This window comes from Periophthalmus magnuspinnatus, chromosome 2, assembly GCF_009829125.3.
Source record: "Periophthalmus magnuspinnatus isolate fPerMag1 chromosome 2, fPerMag1.2.pri, whole genome shotgun sequence".
NCBI classification, from domain to species: Eukaryota; Metazoa; Chordata; class Actinopteri; order Gobiiformes; family Gobiidae; genus Periophthalmus; species Periophthalmus magnuspinnatus.
Window position 1 is genome coordinate 3,830,237 of NC_047127.1, and position 15,735 is coordinate 3,845,971.

The window sequence follows — 15,735 nt, forward strand, 5'->3', positions numbered from 1 at the left end:
TATTTAGCACGTTTTATTTTTATTATATTCACATGCAGAATCTTTTCATATAATCCACGTGACGACTTCATCATCATTAATTTATGCCTTGGTGCAAGCTGTGCCGAGTCATAATTAACATCCAAGGCTTAAGATAAATCCCTTTTCTCTCTCTGGGTTTTCTCCGAGAGGCTAACGGGGTCATCCGATCTGAAACTCGGGTCGAATACAGGAGGACACTAGAGATGTGCGCTCGGGCTAATTAGATTCAGAACTCAAAGAGAAGTCAGCTGAGGGAAATAAGTAAGAGGTAAAAAGTATCGAAAGAGCACGGCGTTTACTCTATTGATCGCTGCGCTAACAAACAGCTGACAAAAGAAGCTTCGTCGGGGTTTTGTCACATACTTTTAATCGTTAAAATGATACTATGGACAAACATGGAATGGCGGATACAGCTGTTAAGAGTATCTAGCATATTGAGTCGGTCTAAATACCTTCGAGCTTTAGTGCAGAAAACAATGCAGACACCAGCGGAGGTTAGTGTATTTTCAGAAATATATTTTGTAGATGATGTCAGAGATGAAATGTCCAAAGCGTAGGTCCCAAAGAAACAATTTTCATCAAGAGAGACAAACAACAAACAAAATATAACTTTTTTTCATTTACATGTAAACCAAGAATTGCTCTTGAGCCACAGTGGTTATATATAGAACTGGCCGAGGTGGGTATGACAATCAAACGATGCCCTTCGCAAACTTAACAATATCACACCTTTAAGTTGCCGTAGTAGTGCCCGTTTTAAAATCTTTGAAAGTGAACATTCTTTGGGAGTCTTTTAAAGGTGAGTAGAGCAGAGGTTTGGCAGAGCGTTTTCTCTTTAACACAGTCCATACATGAAATAAGTGCTGAATCATTAAAATCACTTATTGGAAACGATATTTAGTAAGAACAATATCAAACCTTTCTTAGTGGAGTCATTTGGACAAAGTCTTTTTGAATTGTTTGGGCACCGGGGAAAAAAAACCGCCGGATGCCGCGGTTGAGTTGCCCGTGGGGAGGCTCTCTAAGTCCTCCAATGTTCTTCTGTTGTGCAAATACATTTGTTACATAGACAAGCAGGCATGCTGACTCACAAACCATGCAAAGAGTTTAAGTTGGCGCGAGCAGACAGCAAATAAACAGACATCGGAGTAGTTATAAAGTTTCTACAAAAAACCTTAAATTTGTGTTTTTAAAAAAGAGCCAAATCAAATGACTAACGAGTGGAATGTTCTGTCAGACATGTAAAAGAGCAACTCAAGTCTGAAATAGATATAAAAATGTAAAAGAAACGTGAACGTCCTCACTCGACATGGCAAACGTTCATGGAATTCATGGCAACTGGTGAATTTGAAAAAAAACAAACAAATTTGGCGAGGAAAAAAGAATGTGGTGTTATGATAGTGCAACACATGCTCAAACGGAGGCTTGTGATTGGCCAATGTTTCCGCAGCCTCCTGTATCTCCCGTCCCTCCCTCTGCTTAAGGAGACAAACTCAGCCAGCTACATGAAAATGGCGGTCAAAGCTCCCTTTAGTCGAATGCTTGATGTGGTCACAGTCTAAAGGTGAGTGCATATCGCTCATGCACAAGAGTCAAGGATCAGTTAGGCAACAAAGTGATCAATCCTTTAGTGAAAAAAGTCTGTTTCAGCTCCATGAACGTCACTGAGGGCCCCTTTAAACAGCGCAGTCGATGTAGAGTTAATGTGCAGAGTTTTCACGGAGTAATATCGTACACCAAACTGTTCCGCTCACAATATCATAGCTGTCATTAGTTAGAGTACATTTATAAATTTTCCATATACAAATCTCCTATAAACAGTACATGTTATAAATACACAAGTGATGAAAATGCAGAAAAGGCCGAGAGCCGTAGAAACAAAGTGTTTTGTTTTTCGATAAATACAAGAAAGAAAGTCTTCATGTGACTAAGTGTATGAATGGCAGCCCTATTACTATCCAGAAAACGGATAAAAACACAGAACTGATCTATGGATGAAAAAACATTTAGAAAAATAATCTTGTACGATAAAAATAAAAAGTGGACACGCTTACCAAACACAGCTGATATCGAAACATGGCAAAGTGAATGTGGAAATCATACAATGTAGTTACAAACAGGCAGTACCGACCACCTTTTCAAAATATATTCAATTCAATATACATGACTAATGTTTAGTTCACACTAGTAACCAAGGTAGTTGCCAACGGGCAAAGCATGGGGGCTGTAAAGAAATGCTCACTTGATCTGTGAAGATTTGACTGGTAAACATTGAACTGGTTCTGAAGCCTTCTCTTAAAGGGCCGGTCACCCTGCCAGATAAAGTACTGTTGTAAATGCAAACTCATGCTTTGGCTTCTCTCGTCTCTTTTGGATGACATTCATGAATCCTGCGTCACTAGTGGCTCTCTGCTCTAATGCATGCTTATGTGTTTTACAAAGCGGTGACTTCAGTTAAAGGGAGGCTACATAAAAGGCTGCGTTCAGTCTAATTTCCGTTTAGAAGTTTTCCATGTTTGCACCTTTTGTTTATCTACTGAAGCTGGCAACTACCTTTACAAAGCGCTGTCTTTTTTACAGAAAAATAGATCCATCCAAAAGTAAAGTAATTCTTCAAGAGAGGCTGTGACAGACACAAATGTCTTCGTCACATTCCAAGTAAACATGCTCAAAGATTGTTTGCTTAATTTTTGTCATTCTAAGACTGGAAACTAACTGTCTCCTTTCCTCGCTAAAGATTCCCAGAGAAATCTTTGAACTTAAGGCAATCTTTTCCTGAACAATCCTGAAATCCAGCGGACCCTCGCCAAGGCACTCCTCGCATTCGTCAAATACCCTCTGCAATGACAGGCTGGTGCCATGAGGTGGCAGTCTCACCACATGGTCAAGTCTTTGTAAAGGCCTACTAGAGCTTCGGCCGCCCAAAGTCCACAGTGAAGGAATCAGGTAAAGTAAGCTCTGAGTCTGTGAGAAAAAGGCTGTCCATGTGGCAGCGTAAAGCACCGTATGTTTCTGTCCACACCTCACTCGTGGGCCTGCTGGCTCGCACGTCACATGACCACAACACGGTCAGCGCCGGGCTAAAGTCGGGCCAACGCCGACAGAAAATGAGTGTCTCTACGAAGCCAATGCTGCCAAGCAACGCCTTATGTGTAATGTTTTTTCTCCAGGTCAGTCCTCTGTCTCCTGATTGGCTCCCTACTCTGAGGCTGAGCCCACCTCCCCTCTCCCTGGTTTTGGAGAAACCCAGGGTTCGCCAATCAAGGTGACTGACGGGTGAGTGGGTGGGACTAAATGAAGGGATCAGTCGACTCTTCGCAGCTCAAAGAGACATTCTGCGCAGAGGTCAAAGGTTACAGTGTGACACCCTCGTGGTTCCTCTGTTACAGTGGTTCCTCCTCCTCCATGGGCTCTTCCTCCGGCCTGTGGGACAAACGCACAGTTTAATGCACCGATCTGACAGGACTGGACTGGGCCTGGTGCTGTTTACACACACACACCCCCACACAAACACACACAGAGAGTGGAGTTACCTGTGGTCCATGGCGTTGGAGTTGGCCACAGACAGAGAGGCCATGGCGCTGACGGCCTCAGCCTCCTCTGAGTCTCCACGTTTGGCCTCCAGCAGAGACAGGCCGAGCCGCGGGGAGTAGCGATGCACAGAGCGCCAGTACTTACCTGCAACAAAGGGTATAATGTAATCAAATACTTTTACTCAAAATATTACTAATAGAGCTTATGTTTAATTTATTTAACTACTGAAAGTCCCAAACTAAAGAGTAACTTTACACGTCATGTTGACTTAAGCTCACACCAGCACATGTCAGACAGGTTTGGCGTTGTTCTTTTACATACTTAAAGTTAACTCTGACACGCCTGATGAGCTGATGAAATATTCTTATCATATATTTACAGAGAAAAGTCTGTGTTCATTTGTGTATTTGTGATTATGAAGTACACATTAAACTCACTGTGCGTCTCCACGACTTTCTCTAAAGAGCGAACAGCGTTGGCGTTGGGCCTCTGCTCCAGCACGGCCTTTGGCAGAGGGTCCAGCTGCAATGAGATCACAAGACGACGATAATGTCAACAGTCAAGTGCTACAGGGTGCAATGCCGCGCGCGTCCACAGGAGGTCAGTGCGTCGTACCTCTTGTCCGAGCAGCGCAGCCACGCAAGCCTCAGATGCGTCACAGATGGCGGTGAGGTCGTGACCCCCCTCCAGAGCCAACACCACACGACCTCCAGCCAGACTCATGAGCTGCCGCGTCAGATAACCAAAACCTGCACAGGAAACGAGAGCGTCAGGACACGTCTGCTTTAACCTACCTCCGCCCGCTCTCAATGCTCCCTCACATTTGGACGTGAGAGTGTAGCCGCCCAGGGGAGGGGGGTGTCCTTCCACTGCGTCAAACCCAGACGACACCAGCACGATGTCGGGGCCAAACTCGTTGGCTATGGGCATCACCACTGTCCTGCAGACGTCCAGAAAAACAAAGGGTTAGATTCAAGAGCCCTAGGAATGTGCAGACGGGACAGGACGCAGGGAGCAGGAGACATGCTTATTACAAGTCCAACCTCACGGGCAACAGTTTTACTCTTTGGTTTTTTCACAAATACCTCATTTATTTATTAAACATTTGCATCACGAGAGTTTAACAGTGTGTAGTTGTGTTAGATACATCAGAACGTCTGCAGTTGTTGTAATAAAGCACAACTCGCAGTGGAAGGTAATGAAGTAAAAGGAGTAAAGTACTGTACTTTAGTAGAATTTTAGGTAGTACATTTTACAGTGGATACTTTTTACTTTTATTTCACTACATTTGAGAGCAGTAACTTTACTTTCTACTACATTTCCACTACATTTTTGAACAGGACTGAAAAGTAAAAAATACTTTTCATGTGATTTGAGGGGTTATTTTTACCATTTTTGACTAAAGTTTTTGAGTTCAAGCTTCGGCTTTGAGCAAAACAAAAATAAAAACACAAAATTCATTAAAAAAAAAACTACAAAAATTGATTTGTATTGTTGCTGTGACCAAAATATTTCTCATTTTGAATAAATATAACTACATTTACACTTTGAATGAACAACACTTGTGTAAAAACATGTACTTTTTATTCCTAAAGTCAATTTTTAAACAGGTACTTTACTACTTTTACTTAAGTAGATTTACTCATGTAATACTTTTCCTTTTTGACATTAGATTGAATTCATTTGAGTAATACCTGAAGGCTGCCAGATACTCCACGTCTCCCATGGGGGGGTCTAATCCTCCAGTGAAGGCAACATTGACATTAAACCCGACGCCGGGACCACTGCCCACCTGTAGGGGGCGACAGCAGCAACACGATTCACTCAGAGCGCACAGACCCGAGGAACGACCTGACGGCGACTTTAATTAAAATGAAGTGTTCTGGTGTTATCGCAGTATTAGCTCACCTCATCGGGAGCGCCGCTGCCGGGAAAGAAGTTGCCGTCGTCATAGCGATGGATGGATAAGTAAAGCACATTGGGGTCGTCGTAGAACGCCTGCTGGGTGCCGTTGCCGTGGTGAACATCCTGAAACGAGAACAACACGCACGATGAAGTTATCAGACAAAAAAAATACTTACAACTTACTTTTCATTTATTTATTTAAGATTCTACAGCAGTTTATTGTTGTCACGGCGCTAATATTTCAAACTTGATTTCGATACTACGGAATAAACGCAAAACTGATTCTGATACAACGATTATAATAAAAAACACACTTTATTTTGACAATTTTATGTGATTTTCAACAGTTAGTATCAGACGTAACTGCTATTACCTCCACTTATGCCCCTTTTACACTGGAAAAGCTTTAATTATGACTTGACATGACGTTTTTTTGACCTGGTTTACCCATAATTCAATGTTTTGCTAACGCCCAAACGCCCCTCGTATCTGTTCATCCTTAAATCTGACGTGATCCATTAGAAGCACTGACCCAGTCGACGATGAGGATCTTGTTGACGTTGAGTCTTTGCTGCAGGAGTTTGGCGGCGATGGCCACAGAGTTGAAGTAGCAGAAGCCCCTAGTGGTGAGAGGAGAGAACGCGCGTCAGAGTGCGACACACTTCATCACATGAGGCTGTTTTTCCACTCGAGACACTTGTGAGGAGGATATGAAAAATAAACAGCGCGAGCCTCGAGGCAGCTGGCAGGAGGAAGAGTGTGGTGCAAATAAACTGTGTGTGTGAGTGTTTGTATATGTGAGTGTTTGTGTATGTGTATGTTTGAGTGTGTGTTTGTATGTGTGAATGTGGGTGTGTGTATGTATGTGTGTACATGTGTGTGTATACGTGTATCTGTGTGTGGGGGTGCATATGGGTGTGTGTATGTGTGTACGTGTGTGTGCTTGTGTACGTGTGTGTATGTGTGTACGTATACGTGTGTGTGTGCATATGTGTGTGTACGTGCATGTATGTGTGTGTGTTTGCGTGTGTGTGTATGAGTGTATATATGTATGTGTGTCTGTGTGTGTTTGTTTCTTTTCAGATCAATATTAGAGTCACATGTTTTTCACAATTGTTCTGATAATGTGACTCTTCAGCTGCTCTGTCCTGTCTCTGTCTCTCTGTCTGTCTCTGTCTCTGTCTGTCTCTCTCTCTCTGTCTGTCTCTGTGTCTCTGTCTGTGTGTCTCTGTCTCTCTGTTTCTGTGTCGCTGTCTGTCTCTGTCTTTCTCTGTCTGTGTCTCTGTCTCTCTGTCTCTGTGTCTCTGTCTCTCTGTCTCTGGTGGATGAAGGCGCCTCATGAATGAAACCAGTGGAACTTCCTCAGTTTAAATAAACAGACACTGACAGTGCTGTTGTTCCTCTGAGCTTCTGACAGGAACATGCTCTAAACAACCTGGTGTTATTTTTATTGTAATTCTATCAATCAAATCAAGATTTATCTGTTAAAGGGACAATATTACGGTATTTTCTGATCAATGTTCTAATGTTGCTTCCTCATTGTTTCATTCACACGTTTAACACAAACTCTGCATACTACAGGAAGTGATTCACTGTGTGTGCTAAAGGTAAAAGGAGCTGTTAACTTGAAAACTACCACTTCATGACATCACAAGGTGGAACAGATCGTTTTGAGCTTTGGAGATATAGACAGGCTAATAATAAAGTGTTACTCAAACATGTGTGAATGAAACAAAACACAACTCCAGGTCTGTTTTTGATGAGATAACAGCATTATGACATGACTTAAACCTCACAAGAGTCAGTATAATCATAATAAAGGACATTTAAGGATATTAAACAAAACCAACTCACACATTCCAAACTAAATCCCTGCTCAAAACACACCTTTTCTCTTTGGCATTTATCCCGAGGTCAGAAGAGACGCCATGACACCTTTTTATTATTTTTGCATTATAACATCACAGTTTGTTTAGTTTACTTGTATGTTTTATTAAATCATAAACGTCGCCTGTTTTGTTCGGCTCTTTTAAAGCTTTGACTCTTTAAATGTGTTTTATAAATCCATTTTGACTGACAGTTTGTGTGTTTATATGAAGCGTCTCGTCAGTGCGGTGGCGGCGGCTGTGGCCTTACATGGGAGTGCTTTCCTCCGCGTGGTGACCGGGCGGGCGGACCACAGCAAAGCCATTCTGCACAAAAACAAACAGAGACGTGAGCAAACGGGCCAGAGCAAACAGGAAAGAACCCACTTAAGCTTTAGTGACAGGAAAATGGGCTGTTTAATATTAGTTTGAATTACTACAATTTATTAATGATCCACAAATAGTGAACTTTATTATTTGGATTTGGGATTGGCTCCATAAACATAAGTCCTTTTAACTGACGACAAGCACCGTCTTTAGGGTTGAAGCTATTGTAAAAAAAATTAAATACAATATCACTTTTGTTTATTTTTGTTGACTGAGAAACATTGAACTTTGCGTTTTTGTTTTGGCCTGTGATTACAGATTATATTCCCCAGTTCAGTTTCACACCAGGGTTAATATTATCAATAATCCCAGTCCTTTCTCCCATAATAAACCGTCCTTCAGTGCGTTACAGTGATTATTCCGGAGTGGGAGGGTCCGAGCACATGCGGATTTGTTTTTGTTAACAGTAATAGTCAACAAATGAGTCAGTGGGCGAAGTCGAAGGAGCTGTTTCAAAACGTTGTTCCCTTCGAGCAAACAAAGTCCGATCTGGCTCAAATTAATCTGTTGTAAAACTTTCACCTATTCATTGTGAAATAAACACATTTGGCATGACAGCGCCCCCTACAGAATAAGAAATACATTTGTGTGGAGGGTCAAAAATGTTTTCTGAAATTTTATAAACTTTTACACAAAAAAACATTTGGTAGTCCCAATTCAAAAACTCAATAAAAACCATGTTGTATTTTTAACTGTGTTGTCATGGTGATGCACAGAAGCGCCAGTGTTTTTGTAATGGGACTGATCACAAAATGTCCCGTTGATGAGAATGCGATAATGTGAAATTTGGTACAATGAGTCTTTATGTCATCCTGATCAAATAAAGTCACGGGACCCATATTGTATTTTTCACTGTGTTGCCATGGAAATGTGCGAAAACGCCCATGTTATCCTACTGGCAAATGTCCTAATTTAAAGTAATAAAACAACATTGAACAACCTAAAATTTGGCACAGTGACTCTTAAGATTCCCCGATCAAAAAAATCCGAGGGTCAAAGTTGTAGTTTGCAAGTGCTGGGTCGGCCCAGTGTGAAGCGTGGCCCAACAGGGACGTTCGATGCCGCTTGCAGCTTTAATTTACCTTAAGTTCTCCAGTGGCGACTTTAAAAACCAGCTCCACCACAGAGCCCACAGCCAGTCGAGCTGCACTGGACGAATGGACCTCGTTCCAAATAGTGTCACTGTCCACCTAAAACACACAGACACGTATTTAAGTACTTTATGTATCTGACATGTTTAATACTTTTATATCGTGTACTGTTTATTTACCCCGACTCCTCCACATGGCAGTCGAACGAACATCGGAGTGATTGAACCTGGAGAGAGAAGAGGAAGTTAGTGCCGCGGACTTGTATAGGGCTGTTTTTTATTCTGTTTTTGGATGGAGTGAAACAAAATGATAAAACTCACAGTCAAGTTTCTGTCGGAGAGGGTTGGTGCCGTAGAGCAGGACGTGGGCTTCAGAGTGAACCGTCTGCAGCTCCTCCAGCGTGGCCTTCCTCCCTCGGATACACTGCAACCCAAACACATTACGCTGGTTTACATTCACATCCTGGAGACTGAGCGGAAACACTTAACACGTCTGATTTTCACGAGGATAAAGGGGGCGGAGGTCAAACACGAGTCTTTACCTCACACTGCGCCCTGAGCCCCGTCTCCTGCAGTCTGGACCATATACTCTGGATGCGTCCTGCGTGCTCCGGGTGGCTGTTGGTGTTCCCGCACATGCACTGGTGCTTCTGCATCAGGGAGTCGTACACCAGCCCTGCAGCGCAAAGAGACAGGTGAAGAACGGGACCGAAGATACGACCACGCAGAACAGGAAGATAATGTTTAGACAGAGTATATCGTTGACCTTGTAAGAGAGGGGCTGGCTGTTTCAACAAGACACACGCGAAATAGGAAACGGCTGCAGTTTTTTATAGCGCTTTTCCAGCTTCAACAGACTTAAAACGCTTTACATTGAGTAATCAGTCACCCATTCACACACACATTCATACACCAGCGCAGACGCCTTAGGACCAACTAAACTGCTGTTCGCCCCTAATCTTCTCAATAGTCAGGTCAACATAGAATAAAAATACCTACAGAGGATTAAGAGAGTTTTCCAGCTCAGTCAGTTCGTTTTTCAGGTTTTTTTCCTCTTAAAGTGAAGCAAAATACAAAATGCGATGAAGTTATTTTTCCTTTTTTGGGATCACAAGTGTGGAATTTCTGAAAAAGTGTATGTGTTTAGCATAGAGCGTCTTTTAAACAGTACTAAATCACAATATCGTCACGAGAATATGATTTTTATAGTCGTATTGTCCAGCCCTGCGCTTCACCATAACACTTAAAGGGCTTATATGACCTAAAATTGAACCTTGTGAGGTTTAAGTCATGTTTTAATGCTGTTTCCTCCTCAAAAACAGACATGGAGTTGTGTTTTGTTTCATTTATGTTTGAGTAACTCTTTATTATTAGTCTGTCTCCATCTCCAAACCACAAAATGCTCCGTTCCACCTTGTGATGTCATGACGTTTTCAAGTTAACAGCTCCTTTTACCTTTTCTTCAGTAGAAATTGCGAATTCCAGGGCTGAAATCATCCAAAAGATTCTAGACTAAGGTGTCTAGAATCAGCGCAGCACTTCCTGTATCACCACATGACATCACAAAGTGGAACAGAGCGTTTTCTGTTTGAGAGAGAAGAATTCAGCCTAAAATATGCAGGAAATTGAGCGTTAAACATGTGTGAATGAAACAAAACACAACTCCAGGTCTGTTTTTGATGAGGAAACAACATTATAACACAGATCAGACAGGAATCTTGTACAAAAACGTTGGAAAAACCTGTGTAGACACTGTAAGAGCTTGTAAAGATAATACTATGAAGAGAGTGGCTTACTATACTTCCTACACACACACATTATATAACAGTACACAGCGATATAGTCTGTCTGTACCTGCCGAATAACTTAAAACTCCTGCTTTTGTTATCCTAATGTTAGTCTATGTGGTTTTGGAAGTGAGTGGGAGTGTAGTGGGCCCAACTGTAGCGAGTCCACACAGCTCTGGTGCAGGCGCAGAGAACAGATATCAACACTAGAACTGGTGGGAGGAAGGCTTTCTCAAGAACGGATCCCTTTCAGTATTCTCTCCTTTTTGTTCAAACCATCATGTCTGAGAGGAAGAGGAGTGGGAGAAACGATTATGGAGAACAGATGGAGAACGTTTCGGCTAAATTAAGAGTTTTGTAATGTAAGAATTATACTAATACATGCGGCTGGAGGTTGCGTTTGTGTTTTAAAATTTGACAATGCCATAATTTCAGATGGGCGGGAGAGTTTTTGGAAGGAATCTTCAAATTTATGATCCACAAAAGTTCATTATTTGTTAGAGACCAAACATTACACAAACGGACCACATTATGTATTGTTATCTGCAGATATCTGTTTTTATTATCTTTTTTTTTTACTTTTATGTGAAGCGCTTAGGTCAGTTTAAGTTGTTTTAAATGTCCTATATACATAAACGTGAATTTAATTGAATATTAAGGGGTAAAATCCTTTCAACTGACAGTGTTTCGTCTTTAGGGTTGAATAATTAGCACCACTTTCTTTTTGTTTCACGTGTTTAAGTCCAGAAATTACAGAGATATTCACCGTAAACCAGGTGTGTGTCTGAATTTTGACACTATTTCCTACAGGGGGCACTATTCAGGGGTCATTTTTAGTGCTGTTCGAATGTTCAGTGAGTGAAAAAGTAGTGCACGTCACTAGACTGGTCAAAGTAGACCGCGATGCACTGTGAGAGTCATTAAAAACAACAACAGGCGACAGGTTTTTAACTGGACACAACACGACTGACTGAAGCACATAAAAGCGCTCGTTTATCACTCTGTTAATCCTGATTATGATTAAAAAAAACTCTTAAATAAACTGTTTCTGTGTAAAGTTGCTAGCTTTAGCGGCTCACTTTAGCTTGAGCTTTTAACAGAGCGATCATTTCCACATCTCAGACAAAAACTTCCATTTAATCGAGACCTCAGCTTGATAAAAACGTGTATGGTTATTATTAGTCCAAAAATACTTGTGCCACCCCAATCTGATCATTATTTACGACAGAAAACAAGTTTTATTTATAGTTTCAGGCCCGCGGGATCATATCAAATATGTGTTAGAGCTGATCCGCCGGCTGCAGTACCAGCATGCACCACTAATACTACGAATCCCAGAATGCTTTGCAAATGTGTTTGTGTCAGCCCCCACCACTTTTGTTGACGCTCATTAACATCTGCTACCTGTCGCCTCGCTCAAATTTAATCCACTCCTGAAAAACATGCAGATGTTGTAGAAATTTTTCAACAAATATTTAGTTTGGCTCACGACTCACAGTTTTTAATTTTGTCCCTCTGTGAATTTGAGTTTGACGCCCTGGTTTAGACTTTTTTTTCAGTCAGACGCTAGAGTCATGTGATCTGAACGTAGTGCGCACTATACTGACCTGTAGTGAAACGTGGTTTGGTGGGTGGGTCTGGAGCCGGGACGCTGATGGGAAACGAGGAGGCCGAGGCGGGGGAGGACTGCGCCCGGGAGAGGGGCCTGTGTCCGGGGAAGGACATGGACAGACCGGCCGCCTCCATGGACGCCTGGTAGTTCCTCAGCTGGTGGATACGCTGCTGCTCCAACAACAAGGCCTGCTGCTCACGGAATGACAAGAACAATGCTTCAGTCAGTTTATCGATTTATAACAGGTGATTAATTTAAAATCACTGTTCACTGTATGGAAAAGCGGGTTGGCCTTCACTGTTTGTCAGAAGATTTATAAAGGACTGTGACGATAAACTGACTCAATACACCACTTTATTTAGTCATTTTGCTTTTGTTTGCTTGTACAGTAGTAGGTCACTGTTATAATCTTGTTTTAAATATGTTAAAATGTTCTTAAGGATGTTACAATTACCCTAAAGAACAGTTTTAATTCAAAATTCTATACAATTTGATCCTGTGATTATCTAAAAACAAGCTCTGGGGTAGAAGTGTGAGTGTTAATTTTTACAATCTGCCCTGCTCTAGGGCACAATGATCTCAAATAAATACAACAAGATCAATCAAACTCTTTATGGAGATAGGAAGTTTTTTTATTGCAGGTACAAGCTGTGACCAAGAGAGGGCAGCCATAACAAATGAGTTCCCTTCACCGCTTCCACACAAGAGCAACTCCTCCTCAACCAGTTAATATAAAAGTCCTTTAAAAGTTGTTGTTTGAAGATAACAGCGCAGAGTAATCGTCCAAACAAAGTGATATTTCAGTTGTGTTCAGACTCGTGTGAGTGTGGAGTACCTGTCTGAAGATGAGCTCTTGTTCTCGGTGCTGCTGTAGCGCCTCCTCCTCCTGGGGGTCTGGCGGTTCCTGTTTGATGGTGACCCCTAGTGGCAGGTCCTGGTGCTCCCTCAGCTCCTCCTCCGTCTCCTCGGGGTGGCTCTGGTGCTGGCGGCCGACCGGAGACTCACTGGGCTTTGACATGATCTGAGGGACAGAGACATTAATGCATTAAAGTCGACCCGTTACGCAAAATGGACTTTTCAGAGACTTTAACCGTGTTATAGTGTTTTATAGTGTTTTCGCTTATTTTCCAAACGCCATTTTGCCGATCAATCCCACTCTGACGTACGCACTTCAATCTCCAATTTCATTTTCTTAATCTATGACACATGTAGGATTTGGCAGAGTTGCGTCGTCATTTCGGTACAATGAAAAACTATCCAATACTCGCTAGTGTGATGTACAGCTGTCCATAGGGGGCGCCAACAGCTCCACGGCTCTTCGTTGTAATGACGTTTACGGCGACGTCAGCTCCCATTGGACACCGTAGTTTTCTAACGCAGAATCCAGCGGACTTGTTTCTTTTATTAAGTCGTTTTAGATTAATATTGTGATTTAAAATGTGCAAATAATGATCCGCAGAGCCATAGATTATAACTACAGAGAAACACAAACACATTAGCTCTTCTTTAACAGCTGTATTATGTTAGAACTATGTCTACAGTGAGTCACATTAACTGTTGTACTTAAGTAACAACAGCATTTCCATAAGAAGTGCCTATATATTAAAACGGGACAACAAGTAGAGATGCACCGATACTGGTGTTGATCCAGATTGGGAATCAGTTCCTACATATCGGTTCAGTCTATACATTTTTTGGACCTATAAACCGATGTGATAAAAGTATTTGTTGACCTAGAACGTCGCATAATGTTGGTACTTGACAGTTACGAATCAAAATTGGATCAGTTTTGGCACATTTTAAGAAAAACCCCCGCTATTTTTAGGGTATCGGGTTTTAGCAGACAACTCAAATCTCAGAAGAAATATGTGGAAATAATAAACTTTGTTACCAAGTTTTAAAAATTGAGATGGGAATATTTCGGTGCAACGTTAATGTAATTTCAGTGTTACTAAGGCTGAAATCAAGAGACCACATTAAACTTCTTTCACCTTTAGCCAAACCACATAATGATCCTAAAGAGTAGATCACAAACATTTACAGTTGTAACGTTCGGATTCCAGTAACTACACTAATGAGAAGAGTTTAGCCCCTGTGATTAAAGAGAATGACCAATAATGACACACGAGGCCGCACAGCTCCGGTGAACAGGGCTTTAGCTGCGGTTTGTACATTTGTGTAAGCTCTGAATTCAAGCTAGCTTCATAAAACATAATTACGACGTGAATTATATTTTACAATCGGAACAGCAGGATATGACAAATCCTCTGGAGAAGTGTGAAGCCTCTCTCTCTCATTTCTGGCAAATCGCTCCTTCTCTCTGGAGCGTTCTCCTTTTAACAAGCTTAATTTGGATAACTGAGTGCGATCGGCGTCCCGCTCGTTTCGAAACTATCTGTTGTAATTGAAAGCGAGTGGCCGCTCGGCTGACGGGGTTTTGGGGGTGAAATGAACACAGACATTCCAGGCTCCCCGTGGCCAGGCCGGGGCGACGTCGCTGTGTTCACTTTGATGCATTGAGAGCATTCAAGGCTGGACTTGCCTCTGTGATGGAGTGTGTGAGAACAGTTGCACGGGGGAGCGCCGCAGCTACAGGTGTGTGCGTACAGTCTCTGCGTGTGTGTGCATGTGTGTGTGTGTGCGTGTGTGTTTCCCAGAGCGCTCAGCCTCAGGGGCCCTTGGCTCGGGGCCAGGGGACAGCATTGACGTCAGAGCATTCAGCAGCGCTCACTCAGCCCCTCCCTCCTCTTCTGTTCTGCTCTTCTAAAGCAAACTTCACATTAAAACCCCTCTGCTCCTCTCTCAACTCTCTCAGCCCCTTATACACTCAATTCTACAACTTATGCAAACTTTTAAGGAAAAAACTATATTTATACACGGTCTGTTCTATTCTATGGCAGTTCCATGTCATTAAAACCTCTGGAGCAGCGCCTTTATACTGAGCACACTTGCTGAATTAATGATAAGTTTGTTCATGTTGTTGAAAACCACAACAAAGAGACGTGATCCTGACTGGAGCTCCTGTCACGTTTGAAGGAGCGTGACGTCACAAACCGCAGTGACTAATGCTGAGAGTCGTTTTTTAGACATGAGCTTTAATCTAAACCTGTTTGTCTCAGATCGTCTCTGCAGGGGACTCACTTTAAATGACTAAATGTAATCATTTGTTAAACTTCTGTGTCAAGGGCCCGTTTCCATTGTGCAGGGACGATGTGCCGGATGTGTCCTTGGAAGGCCAGTGGCTGTTAGAGATGTTTGTGTGAAAAGCTGCCACTTGAGGTGTGTGTAGCAAATGAAGAGAGAGAACAGAGGAAGCAGAGGAGGAGAGAAGGAGGAGAGGAGGAGGAGAGGAAATCCCTTGTTTCATCCGCCCACCTCTGCTTTGCGAGTGCCACCCGCGGTAGGTACACATCTACAGCACTGGCTGCTCACTTCCTTTTTGACCATGTATGGCATCGACTTCCGTCTTGTTGCTATGGCAGCGTGGCAGTTGCCTCGCTGCCCGTGGCAACCGTCTCAGGGCAGAGCGGTGGT

At 42.5% G+C, this 15,735-nt stretch overlaps 1 protein-coding gene across 4 annotated transcripts in view; it reads right to left on the reverse strand.

Annotated features, from left to right (window-relative positions):
* Nucleotides 1-516: 516 nt before the first annotated feature.
* The window catches only part of hdac4 (histone deacetylase 4), an 87,567-nt gene continuing 72,348 nt past the window's right edge, over nucleotides 517-15,735 (reverse strand). For all 4 annotated transcript variants that reach the window (XM_033981357.2, XM_033981334.2, XM_033981342.2 and 1 more), the window contains 15 exons: nucleotides 13,037-13,222; nucleotides 12,197-12,392; nucleotides 9,345-9,478; nucleotides 9,124-9,226; nucleotides 8,983-9,029; nucleotides 8,795-8,902; nucleotides 7,597-7,652; nucleotides 5,993-6,080; nucleotides 5,464-5,583; nucleotides 5,250-5,347; nucleotides 4,377-4,495; nucleotides 4,171-4,304; nucleotides 3,993-4,077; nucleotides 3,555-3,699; nucleotides 517-3,444 (listed from right to left, as the gene is read on the reverse strand). In XM_033981357.2, coding sequence (XP_033837248.1) covers nucleotides 3,405-3,444; nucleotides 3,555-3,699; nucleotides 3,993-4,077; nucleotides 4,171-4,304; nucleotides 4,377-4,495; nucleotides 5,250-5,347; nucleotides 5,464-5,583; nucleotides 5,993-6,080; nucleotides 7,597-7,652; nucleotides 8,795-8,902; nucleotides 8,983-9,029; nucleotides 9,124-9,226; nucleotides 9,345-9,478; nucleotides 12,197-12,392; nucleotides 13,037-13,222 — 1,659 coding nt within the window. In that variant the 3' untranslated portion in view covers nucleotides 517-3,404. The remainder of the gene's footprint in view (nucleotides 3,445-3,554; nucleotides 3,700-3,992; nucleotides 4,078-4,170; nucleotides 4,305-4,376; nucleotides 4,496-5,249; nucleotides 5,348-5,463; nucleotides 5,584-5,992; nucleotides 6,081-7,596; nucleotides 7,653-8,794; nucleotides 8,903-8,982; nucleotides 9,030-9,123; nucleotides 9,227-9,344; nucleotides 9,479-12,196; nucleotides 12,393-13,036; nucleotides 13,223-15,735) is intronic.